The sequence below is a fragment of the Trachypithecus francoisi genome, unplaced genomic scaffold (genome assembly GCF_009764315.1).
Source record: "Trachypithecus francoisi isolate TF-2019V2 unplaced genomic scaffold, Tfra_2.0 Lachesis_group2, whole genome shotgun sequence".
Lineage (NCBI taxonomy): Eukaryota > Metazoa > Chordata > Mammalia > Primates > Cercopithecidae > Trachypithecus > Trachypithecus francoisi.
This window is the reverse complement of record NW_022681465.1, coordinates 22667546-22679902: the sequence shown is the minus strand read 5'-3', so window position 1 is coordinate 22679902 and position 12357 is coordinate 22667546. Positions and strand designations below refer to the sequence as shown.

The window sequence follows — 12357 nt, the reverse complement described above, 5'->3', positions numbered from 1 at the left end:
GATTACAGGCATGTGCCACCACGCCTGGCTAATTTTTTGTATTTTTTAGTAGAGACAGGGTTTCACCATGTTGGTCAGGCTGGTCTCGAACTCTTGATCTCAAGTGATCCGCCCACCTCAGCCTCCCAAAGTGCTGGGATTGCAAGCGTGAGCCACCGCGCCTGGCCAACAGTGTTCTTTTATTTTACACTTTACTCCTTTGTGTTACTGTTTTCATACATTTTGTTTTTATATAAATGCTATAATGTATTATTTTTATTTTACATAGTCAATTACCTTGTACAAAGATTTCAAAGCCAGAAAAATATATTTTTATATTTATTATTTACTAATCTTGTGCTCATTATTCTTTTGTGTTAATACGAATGTGCACTTTGTATTATTTACTTCTGCCTGAAGAACCTCCTTTCTGGGACTCTGGATACACAGATACAAGACCATTTCATATGGTTCCACAGGTCACTGATGTTCTCTTCATTTTTTTCAGTCATTTTTGGTGTCTAATGTGGTGTTCTTTCCTTCTTATGTGTTTTCAAATGCTGTATTTTCATCTCTAGAAGTTCCTTTCGGGTCTTTTAAAAATTTTAAAAATATATATATACACACACACATATATATATGTATATATATCTTCTGGCTGGGCTTGGTTTATGTCTGTAATCCCAATGGTTTGGGAGGCCAGGTTGTGATGATAGCTTGAGGCCAGGAGTTTGAGAACAACCTGGGCGACGTAGGAAGACCCCATCATCTCTACAAAAGAATAAAAAAACTAGTTGGGCATGGTGATGGGCCACCTGTATTGCTAGCTTCGGGGGAGGCTGAGGCAGGAGGATCACGTGAACCCAGGAATTTGAAGTTATAGTGAGCTATGATTGTGCCATTCCAGCCTGGATGACAGAGTGAGACTCTGTCTCCCTAAAAAAAATTAAGTAAATAATATCTTCCATTTCTCCTCTCATTATGTTCAAGTTTTCCTCTACTTTTTTGAACATAATGAATGTTTTTATAACAGATGCTTTAACATTCTTGTCTCCTAACTACATGAACTCAGTCGTCTCTGAGACTGTTTCTGTTTATGACTTTTGGCATTTTTTTTCTTTCACTTTTGTTTCTGTTTTGTCTTCTTGTTATCCAGTGCTTTGTGGAGAAAATGTAAGAGTACAAATTTTATATTCCATATGCACATGGGAAATGGGTTCAGATTTGTAAAGAGCTAGTAAAAATCTACTTGTAAATGTGTCTGATTGCTCATTGCAATCAGAGTCTCAAGATGACAACAGTATTTAACTTCTCTTTGGCCTTCATTATGTAAATAACAACCTTTGTATATTCTCCTGTTTTGTGTTTCTTGTAATTTTGTTGGGCGGCTCGGTTTTTGTATATCCCTTTCAATAGGGTTAGACTTTGTTCTGATTCAGTTTAGTTGCAATCAGTTGAATCCTTTTGAAGCTTGCTTTTAAGCAATGTTAGGGTCGGGCCAGAGCAGTCTTTATACTGTTATTAATTTAGTTCCAATACTAAGGTATGGCCCTTCTGTGGGCCAGTACCATATGTATTACAGGTTCTATCTGTTCTGGCTGAAGATAACATGAAATATTCCCAGCCATGTGTGAGCTCTAGGAATTGTTTGGTCCACTTGTTTTCCTTTGGATCTTTCCCTAGCCTTGGGTTATTTATCTTTTTTCTCACTCGTGTTCAGGTCAGTACTTAGCCAAAAACTTGTGGGAACCCCTCTGCATTTTCTTTGGAGCTCTCTTTATGTGCAGCTCCTTTCTATCTAACATAGTACATTGCCATGCACAGTAGCCACTTCGGTCTCTGAACTCCAGTTTCTTTCTGCACAACTTAATGAGACCCCTGGACTGTTTTTCTTTGTCCTCTGAAAACTGCCTCCAGGCAGTAAGCTGGAGAAATATTTGTTTTGTTTTCCGATTTTGAAAGTGTATTAAAACATTTTCTGAAAGTATATTTGAGGTATAAACCAAAGTTGGTACTCCAGGATCCTTTGTTGATAAGAGATTTTGAATGCTCTGAAAATGAGTACTTGTTTTTAGCTAACTTTATTTTGGTTGAGTCTTGTATAGGTTTCAGACATGATAGAGCTATTTGCATTTGTTGAATATATGGTAAAATATTTTGGCTTATATGTTTATGAAGATGTTATTTAATGGAGCCTATTGGTTTTGAAAGGTCAGATTACCTTTCAAGAACTTATGTATTCTTTTATAGGGATCAAAATCTCCTTCACCAAGACCAAACATGCCTGTTCGATACTTCATAATGAAGAGTAGCAATTTGAGAAACCTTGAAATTTCTCAACAGAAGGGTATCTGGTCTACAACTCCTAGTAATGAACGGAAGCTAAATCGAGCCTTTTGGGAAAGCAGCATGGTTTACTTGGTATTTTCTGTTCAAGGATCTGGACATTTCCAGGTGAGCCACCCTGAATCAGTAAAATGGGGTTGTTCTGGCTATAGGTTAAATCATAGAGATTTTTAGAAAAACAGCTGGCTTTTCATTGCATCGGAATGCAAGGATGTCTTTTGCTTGATTGAGAATGAGGGATATATTGCATCTCTTTAGAGGATGATAGAACTGAAGTCCTCTTTGTTTTTGCCTTGCCTTACCAGAGTCTTTCCAGATAAACTATGTTTCCTTCTGAAGACAACTTTAGATTTACTAATTCTCAGGTGGATTCAAAGTAATGAGAAGCTTGACCTTTTGGTAAAATATTTATTTAAATAGGCCAAGGAAGTTAGTATTGACAATCAATAAACTAAGTATGTTTCTTAACCATCACCCATCTTGACTTAATGCATACCTGAATTTATAAAATAATACATTTATTATTTGATGTTTGTTACAATTTTTGGAAATGAAAGCCTAGAAGTTAACTTGTATCCATTTATTATGGAATAAATATGGACTTAGAACTATTGCTGTTTTATTTAGAAATTATTATTGATATTTGAAATTGTTAGGAGGCTAGAACTGTTTTTTTCCTAAAATTTGCTAAGAGAGCTTTTAATGAAAAATTTAATAAGTAGCTTATTTTTTCTTTTCGTTAGGTTTCTGTTATTTTAATATTATATCTTTATCTTAAAATTTTAAAAACTCAGCCTTCTCAGATAAATTTAGACATGTTAATCTCCTCCTCACCTCTATTCCTTCCTCCCATTTTACCTACAGGGATTTTCTAGGATGTCTTCTGAGATTGGAAGGGAAAAGAGTCAGGACTGGGGCTCTGCGGGACTAGGAGGAGTATTTAAAGTGGAGTGGATACGAAAAGAAAGCCTTCCCTTTCAATTTGCACACCATTTACTCAATCCATGGAATGACAACAAGAAAGTGCAGATAAGCAGGGATGGGCAGGTATACAATGGCATTTTTTTTTTAACTTTTATTTCTGTTTGTTTTCTTGTTATCCAGTGCTTTAATTGAGAATAAAATGTAAGAGTACAAATTTCACATTCCATATGCACATGGGAAACGGGTTCAGGTTTGTAAAAAGCTAGTAAAAACCTACTTGTAAATGTGTCTGATTGTTCGTTGCAATCAGAGTCTCAAGATGACAATAGTATTTAACTTCTCTTTGGCTTTAATTATGTAAAGTAAATAACCTTTTATATTCTAGTGGCTTGTTTATTTCTGTTATGTTTTGCTTTGTCTTCATGATGCTACTCACATGCATTTTAAGCTAGTTAAGATGATGCAAATTAATATATATTGACCAAATACTATGCTAGCTGCTTTATAAGATATAATTTTTCTTATGATTAAATTATTAGTCCAATTTTATATAGGAGAAAATAGACTCAAAGATTAGTTTTGCCTAAGGTTACACAGCTAGTTATGTATCTGAACCAGTATGACTCGTTTCAAATCACTGTGTAAAAAGTGTTTAGGTTCCTCTTAAGTGCTTATCATTAGGTAGCATTCCACAGGAGGACTATAAAGTGGCATTCTTTTCAGTTGTGTGAGAATAATTTCATTTTTATTCTGTAATGATTTTGAAGAAATATCTGTTAGAAATAATTCTTAGAAGAAAAACTATTTTAATAATTTTCAAGATAAGAAGATGTAGTTGCTTAAGAGAGTTTCGTGGGAAAAACCCAACATCAAATATGCTAGGTTTCACAGTAAACCTTTGGAAGTTCCAGCTGAGTGCTTTTGCTAAATCTCTATTAAAAACAAAATCCATTATTTTTAGGTAGAAACAGTTCCAGAAGGACTCCATGGGAATCTGTTGCCATTTTGTCACAAAAGTTGAGAGATTTTGCAGATTAACTGTAATCTTAAATCTGAAAGTCAACTCCATAAACCTTAAAGCAAAGAATTAGAACAATTCATACCATATGATTTTAGCATACTGTGGTAGGAAAATGAAATTTAAAGTGTTTTTCTTACATTTTTATCAGTATAGGTTTTGGTCATTAAAAATTTTCAATCCAGTTCTTTTTATGTTTATTTTGACTTCTGATTTATCTAGGAACTAGAACCTCAGGTTGGTGAACAGTTGCTCCAGTTATGGGAACGTCTTCCCTTGGGAGAAAAAAACACAACTGATTGACACTCAGGTTATACCATCTTGACTTTGAGTATTGGCAGTATTTGTGATCATTAGGAACTTTTCAGATTATTTATCTTTTTTTTTTCCCCTTTCTTCTAGAACTCTTAGCTGTGGAAGAACATCATGCCTATTTATAACCACTGAATGCACTGACTTTCAGAAACTGAGATGGAGTGTGTGCTACGAATGGGCTTTTTAACACTTTTTTTTTTTTTTAGAGTGTAGCTTTAGAACTACCATCTTCATATACAAGAGAAAGGAATCATTTAAATTTTTATAGTGATCATAGAGAATGATTATATGATGTTTGTAATGAATAAAATAGTTTCATCATTTGGCACAATAGCAGTTATTTTAAACAAACTTAATTTGAAGTTAAACATTTCATTTTTAAAAACACAGAATTACAGTTCTTATTGATGACTTTTTAATGCAGAGTAAGTTGTTTAAGAAAGACCTGAATATGTCAGAACATCTGAACACCATTTTAGAAGAGTCAACTCTTAAGATTATCATTAGACAGAGCGAGACTCCGCCTCAAAAAAAAAAAAAAAAAAAAAAAAAGATTATCATTAGAAAGCAAATACATCAACACCTATGAAAAGAAGCGGGGAAAACAAGGACAACAACAAAAAACCACTGAAATTCTACAAATGTCCCTTTTAAAAATCTTATGTGCTAACTAAGGGCTATTCATTCTGCCATTTTTAACTTGAGACACATTAAGAAATAAGATGGATGTTCTTTTTCTGTGATTATGAAATGCAATAAAATCTGAATATGGGGCAAAGTTTCTTCCTGATCAGATTAGATTAAGTGCTTAATTTTATTCCTAATCCTGCCCCTTTTAACCTGATGTGTACCTTACTCTTTCCTCCCTCTCCCTCCCTTCGTCCTCTCCCCGCTCCTTCCCTGCATTTCTCCCTTCCTCCCTCCTCACATCTCTTATATGAGCACAGCAATTATGACCTTTTTGTTTTGGCTACAACTTGATTGAAACAAGTTCAAAATTTAAACAACTTCATACAAGTTTTTAAAAATTCTCAACTGGTAGCTTGCTTGCTGTGTGTCTTCCAAAGTAAAACCTGCAAGCACCACAATTCTAAGTGCCGCCTTCCATTTTTTTTCAGTATGTTTTCACTGGCTTATGTTTTCAGATATGATTTTCCTTTTTCACATATATGGTTTAACAAATGGGGGATTTTTTTTTGTAAACGTGTGCTAGTGCCAAGTCTCATATTTCTTTGCCATCTCAGAATTATTTATCTTTTTACCACCACTGTTTATAAAATTTCCTTAGAGACTTTTTGAAGGGAAAATAGAGCAACAGGGAAAAATGAAAGAAATGTCTGAGCTCTAAATAGACAGGTTTGATAGCACTTCTCATGACACATTTTAGTTATTCTTATAAAAGCAAACAAACAGAGTGTAAATTAAAGACAAAAAGAAAACTCTGGTTTTATATTTGAGAACAAGTGAAAAATCATGGGTGAACATAAAATCTTGAGAACCCTTTTACTTTCTCTAGGAAAGCATTATATAGTGGTGCATTAGTTTAGAAAGTCAGCTATAATTTTGCCTATATTTCTAGTTATTAGCTTTGGGGGTTTTTTGTACTTTAAGACATACCTGTAAATTGAACCTATGTGAATTGTATTCCAGTGTATGTGTATTATAGTTCTTTTCCTATTAGAGCAACTTGTGTTTCCCTGATAATGTGTAAATCTTTTAGGTATATACTTAATAGTTTACAATGTTCTAAATTTGGAAGGACTTCAAAAAAAAACTTGTTTTAATTTCCATCTGTTTTGTAATATCTAGCTCTATATGTAAATGATGGGTTTGTTGGTATTTAAAATGAATACAACTTGAATGTAATTAAAATGCTGTTTTTTGGAAGTGATAAACTTTAAATATACTTATTAAAATGAAATTCTATTAAGTTATTCAGATCTTATTTCTTATACTTTATAATAAGACTGAGTTAACAATGATCAACAATATCCCCTGAGATAATAACGAATTTCAAACACCTTGAAGAATACTAAAGTGATATAGAAGGTGATGGTTTGTATTGAAACTCCCTTCCCTGTAAACTGTCTTATTTCAATAGGAGATGGCAAAAATCTCACATGTGTTTAGTATAAAATATTTTAAATATTAATAAAATATGCAAAAATAGGAAACTTAAACTATATGGAAACATTTCTAAGTATTATGAATAGTACCTTGTACTTAAATGTTAGTATTTTTCTAACTTTATTTGCAAAGTTCTTGTCTAAACATCCAGGAGAAAGTTAGTTATAGTACAATATCTTTTTTTTTAATAGTATAATATCTTGGTAGCTAACACTACTTTTTCTGAATAATTTAGTTCTTTTCTGTCAGCTAGTTAACGTTTCGTTTCTTTCAGCTAATGCAGCCATCCATTCCGAAAAGGTGGAGCAACTGCTGTTTTACCCAGACATTTCTTTGTAGAAAATGGTAGTAGTATCTTAGATACTGCGGTTCCATCAGTCCTTTCATCTCCCAGAGAATTTTAATATTTGCTTTCACTAATTCTCTGGAAGCAGTTTGTTATCTTTTTTTTTTTTTTTTTTTTTTTTTAAAGCAAGGTCTTGCTCTGTCACTGAGGCTGGAGTGCTGTGGTGAGATCACAGCTCACTACAGCCTCGGTCTCCTGGGCTCAACCAGTCCTCCCACCTCAGCCTCCCACGTAGCTGGGACATGCCACCAAACCATGCCTGGCTAATTTTTTTTTAGAGACAAAGTCTCACTGTATTACCCAGACTGGTCTCAAACTCCTGGGCTCGAGTGATTCTCTGGCCTCAGCTTCCCAAAGTGCTGGATTTACAGGCGTGAGTCACTGTGCTCGGCCATATTGTCCTTTATAATAAATATTTAATATCACATATAGTGACATACTAAGATATAACAGGTACAATTCTTGCTGTCCAGGAGGAGTTTATCTTATTTTGGGTAACAATTTTATTTAAAGTTGTGAGTAACAATTTTATTTAAAATTGTAACAGTTGTGCACTTTTATATCACAATTGTTATAGACAAGGGTTAAGGTATTTAAGAGGAGGATAATCATTAAGGTCTTCATGGTAGAGCTGCATCTGAGCATGCCTTTAAGAAGAGAGAGAATTGCCGGGGCGCGGTGGCTCAAGCCTGTAATCCCAGCACTTTGGGAGGCCGAGACGGGCGGATCACGAGGTCAGGAGATGGAGACCATCCTGGCTAACACGGTGAAACCCCGTCTCTACTAAAAATACAAAAACTAGCCGGGCGAGGTGGCGGGCGCCTGTAGTCCCAGCTACTCGGGAGGCTGAGGCAGGAGAATGGCGTGAACCCGGGAGGCGGAGCTTGCAGTGAGCTGAGATCTGGCCACTGCACTCCAGTCCGGGCGACAGAGCGAGACTCCGCCTCAAAAAAAAAAAAAAGAGAGAATTTGTAAATGGATTGCAACAAAGTTAAAACTAGTGAAGAGCTGGAAAAGGACAAGGTGTATTTGGGAATATATCATTCACAGTAGCTACCTGGTAAGATTTTGTGTTAAGAGTTTTACAATGTGAAATATACAGTGTTTAAGAAAAGCTAAGAAGTGATCATTGAATCAAGTGGAACTTGAGCTTTAATATGCAGATGAGGTGACTGTTAAAAATACTTCCTTAGCTTATACACAGGGTCTGATCAGTAGGTCATTAGTTTTGTAATAGGCCTCAAGAATCTTCATGTTTAGTACATACTTCAAGTACTGTCATTTCAAATGGACAATAATACTGAAACAGATTGATAAAGAAACTGTTTTAAAGTTCATGTGGCATCAACACAAAATATTCACATTTTGTATTTTATGCAATAAAACAGAGGTGATTGGAGTACTAAAAGAGATATGTAATAAAATATTTACCTTGTTGCAAGATATTATAATGTGTTATATCAAGAAATAGCTTTATATTTAAGGTTACAATACCTGCATTTGAGGCCAAGCTCCAACACTAGATGTGAAAACAGCAAATCACTTAACTTTTCTGAGTTCTGATTTCCATGGTTGAAAAGTGAAAATGGTATTTATCTATCTTATAAGACAATTAGAAGGGTCAAATGAGAGTGCTTAGAAAAGTATGAACACTATACAAATATAAATAGTATTATCTGTCTAATAGTGTCCAGCACAGAGAGGGCACTCAAGTGTGGTAGATCCCTAATGTATATTTATTCACACCTTTTTCTCTACTAAGTTCAAAGCCCGTTGAGAAATAAAGTAGGAAAAGACTGAAATATTAGTTTTCTTGCTAATGAAGTTGAAGTGAAGATCATGGCTCAGATTCATGGCCACACAAAATTTCTAAATGAAACTATTCCTCATTCATTAAACTTAATCCTATGGTCATAAGCCTCACCTACAGGGACAGGCCACATATTCTGTTGTTGAGGAAGAGAACATGTGCATCTTGAGACCATGAGACCCAAAAAGGAAAATGCAGGAAGGAAGAACTTGAGAATACTCAGTCCCTTCAGAAATCAGTAAGACGATGTCACTTCTGCTGGAGGGAAGGAAACAAGGGCATAAGTGCTTTTCTCATTACTTCTCTATGGGCAAGTGTTACTTTATAGTGCAAGCAGGAACTCTGTAGAAGGAGAGCATGTATTTTTCCTCAGGAGACACAAGGCAAAGAAAGGCAGAAAGAATCATCCATGAAGTAGAAGAGTACCAGAGTAACCAACCCTGAGGATAAGGGAGCAGACTGGTGGAGTTGATCTGTCACGCTGCAGCACTGGTTTTGCAAAGATGTTTTATCTGAGAAGAGATGTTGGTAGATTCAGTAATTTTGGATGTTAAGCTGAAGTGTCTTATGATGAAACTGCTAAATATGCCTATTAACCCATTTATGCTGGAGGTTGGAATATTTTGTGAAAAATCAGACCTTGGCGATGACCTTGAGCAGTAGTATATAAATAACTCCCACATGCTTAGCGTTCCAATAATGGAACACTAGGTATAAAGGGATTAAGAAGTTTGGCTTAATCTGAGTTACTTGTGTATTTAATGAATACTCAAAGACCATGTATGTTCCTTCAGTTTCTAAGAAAGGAAGAAAGAATGACTTAATGGGTTGTTTTTTGGGGGAGAATGGACTGCGTGTGCTCAGTTTAACTCTTCCTGAATTCTCCATCTGTGTACTTTTTCTTTAGGCAACTGACAATTTCTTTAGGGGAAATGCATATTCTAAACTTAAAATGAAAGAGGGAAATAATTTATATGCTAATATCCTCATCTCACAACTTTTTTGCATGATATTCAAGCCATTTGAGCATAGTATGCTAATAGAGATAAGCTCTTGCAGATATATTCTTCAGTTTTTCCTCCCTGTATATCATATACATATCCTAATCTACTTATATAAATTAAATCAAGACACCACTTTAACATGCACATTGAAATTCAGTGAATGTTTGATAAATATTTTCAAATCTGCTATGAAGTTGAAAGTCAAGGGTTTATAATATAGATTATCAATGTATTTGACACAAATTCAGAGAGTTCTCATTTAGCCAATTGGAAAAACCCTTTAATTTTATTAATCAAAATGAGAGATCAAGCCTAGAATAATACAAATATATACTCACATAGCTGTGCATATATTGTATGCACATGTAGTGGGAACAGGCTTTTGGGTTTATGTTCATAGTAACAAAAAAGCTAATGCCATTTATTCCATTCTATTGCAGTTAGTCAGTATTGGAAATTAGCTTTCAATTTAGTATACTGTAAGTTTTCCTAAGTTAGTTGTGCAGAATCTTTTGGTTATTATATGAAACAGTTTCTTCATATTTTTAATTAGCTTTGAGACACAAAAATTCACTGTGCACTTACAAGAAAATACTGATATTTAGGAAATTAAAATGTATTCTCTTAAGAGATTATATAAGTGAATGGATGAATAGAGAAAATGTTTATTTGATCAAAACTTTCTGTGAGGTGGATTATTTTAAACTAGGCTAATTTTGGCAGCTTAACAACTAATGGTAAGAATGAAAAACACAAAATAGTGCAAAAATTGCTGTTCTTAGCAATTTCTCAAGATAATATTTCCTAACTTCCTGTCATTCTCAAAGAATATATAGTGGCAAAATAATTACCCTGTGATTATATAATGAAATCACAGAGGCTTCAAAAAAGCATTGTTCCTCATGCCTCACTGCCTGCCCACTCCCTCACCCCTCAATACGTGGCCAACTAACGATGATATATATTTAAATTATTTCTATGTCTACTGCACACAGTTATGAATCTAAGATTAACTAATTCTTCAATTGTGAATTTTTTTTTAATGGGATCTCACTCTGTCACCCAGGCTGGAGTGCAGTGGCACGATCACGGCTCATTGTAGCCTTGACCTCCTGGGCTTAAGTGATCCTCCCACCTCAGCCTCCCAGGTAGCTGAGACTTCAGGCATGTGCACCATACCCATCTAATTTTTGTATTTTTTGTAGAGTCAGGGTTTTGTCATGTTGCCCAAGCTGGTCTCAAACACCTAGGCCCAATCAATCTTCATTGGCCTCCCAAAGTGCTGCAATTACAGGCTTGAACCACCATGCCCAGCTAATTTGTGATTTTTTTTTTAAAAATTGTGATTTTTAACATCAAACGTCAATGCACGAAAAGAGAAAGTAGTCAAATCTCATTTTCATGATTGATATCTTTGTCATAATTTTTCCAAATACTGTATGGTTTTTAGCATATTGAATATACCTTCTCAAAGCTGCTGTGGACTAAATACAAGGCTACTTGGGAAACGCAGATGAGGCTGGGTGTGGTGGCTCACACCTGTAATCCCAGCACTTTGGGAGGCCAAGGTGGGCAGATCACGAGGTCAGGAGTTCAAGACCAGCCTGGCCAATATGGTGAAACCCCGTCTCTACTAAAAATACAAAAACTAGCTGGGCATGTTGGCTCATGCCTGTAGTCCCAGCTACTTGGGAGGCTGAGGCAGAAGAATTGCTTGAACCTGGGAGGCGGAGGTTGCAGTGAGTCGAGATCGCGTGACTGCATTCCAGCCTGGGCGACAGAGCGAGACTCCATCTCAAAAAAAAACAAAAATGGCAGATGAACGTAATATGAAGGAATGTTGGAAGCTTTCATTTCTAGACATTCCCTTGTTTACTTATTCTGCTGCCTACAGATTCATTATGAAAAATCTATTCCCTTGGATCTAGTATTGAGCCATTGTATTTTGATCTCTTGAGAAGGGTTGTATATGGATTTATTAGTTAACCTGGTTGGAAGATATTTAGGTTTGGGATTTGGGATGGAAATAGGCTGTGAAACAGAGCTATACATATATACATGTGTTTATGTATAAACCTGGAATCCAAAATAGTACTATTGATAATTTCTATTTGGGGAATGGGAAGGGCCAGAAGGAGACATCTTGTGATGTTTTTATTTCATAATGTGCACGTAAAGATTTGCAGCTGGAGCTGATGTCAGATTTCACTGCTATTTCCACTCTGCCCTCTTAAATCAAGAACTTAATTTTCATGATTAATCTGTCAGTTGCCATTATTTTTCATTTTATCTGGTACTTTGTCTAAAACTGTTCTTCAGTGAGTTTGTATATTTCCCACCCCTATCCACAATTCATATTTGTTCCTTCTGATTCTCTGGGCAGCTTAGATTACAGCAGCCATCCACCTTGTATCTACTGACACCTTGTATTCACTGAACGACTCAGCCTGGCTCTAAAAACTACAGCAAAGATAAACAATGAGGAAAG

General features: G+C 35.3%; 1 protein-coding gene across 8 annotated transcripts in view; it reads left to right on the top strand.

Annotated features, from left to right (window-relative positions):
- The window catches only part of YTHDC2 (YTH domain containing 2), an 81029-nt gene extending 76128 nt beyond the window's left edge, over positions 1–4901 (top strand). For all 8 annotated transcript variants that reach the window (XM_033178892.1, XM_033178891.1, XM_033178898.1 and 5 more), the window contains 4 exons: positions 2230–2433; positions 3190–3372; positions 4490–4577; positions 4670–4901. In XM_033178892.1, coding sequence (XP_033034783.1) covers positions 2230–2433; positions 3190–3372; positions 4490–4570 — 468 coding nt within the window. In that variant the 3' untranslated portion in view covers positions 4571–4577; positions 4670–4901. The remainder of the gene's footprint in view (positions 1–2229; positions 2434–3189; positions 3373–4489; positions 4578–4669) is intronic.
- The last annotated feature ends 7456 nt before the right edge of the window (positions 4902–12357 follow it).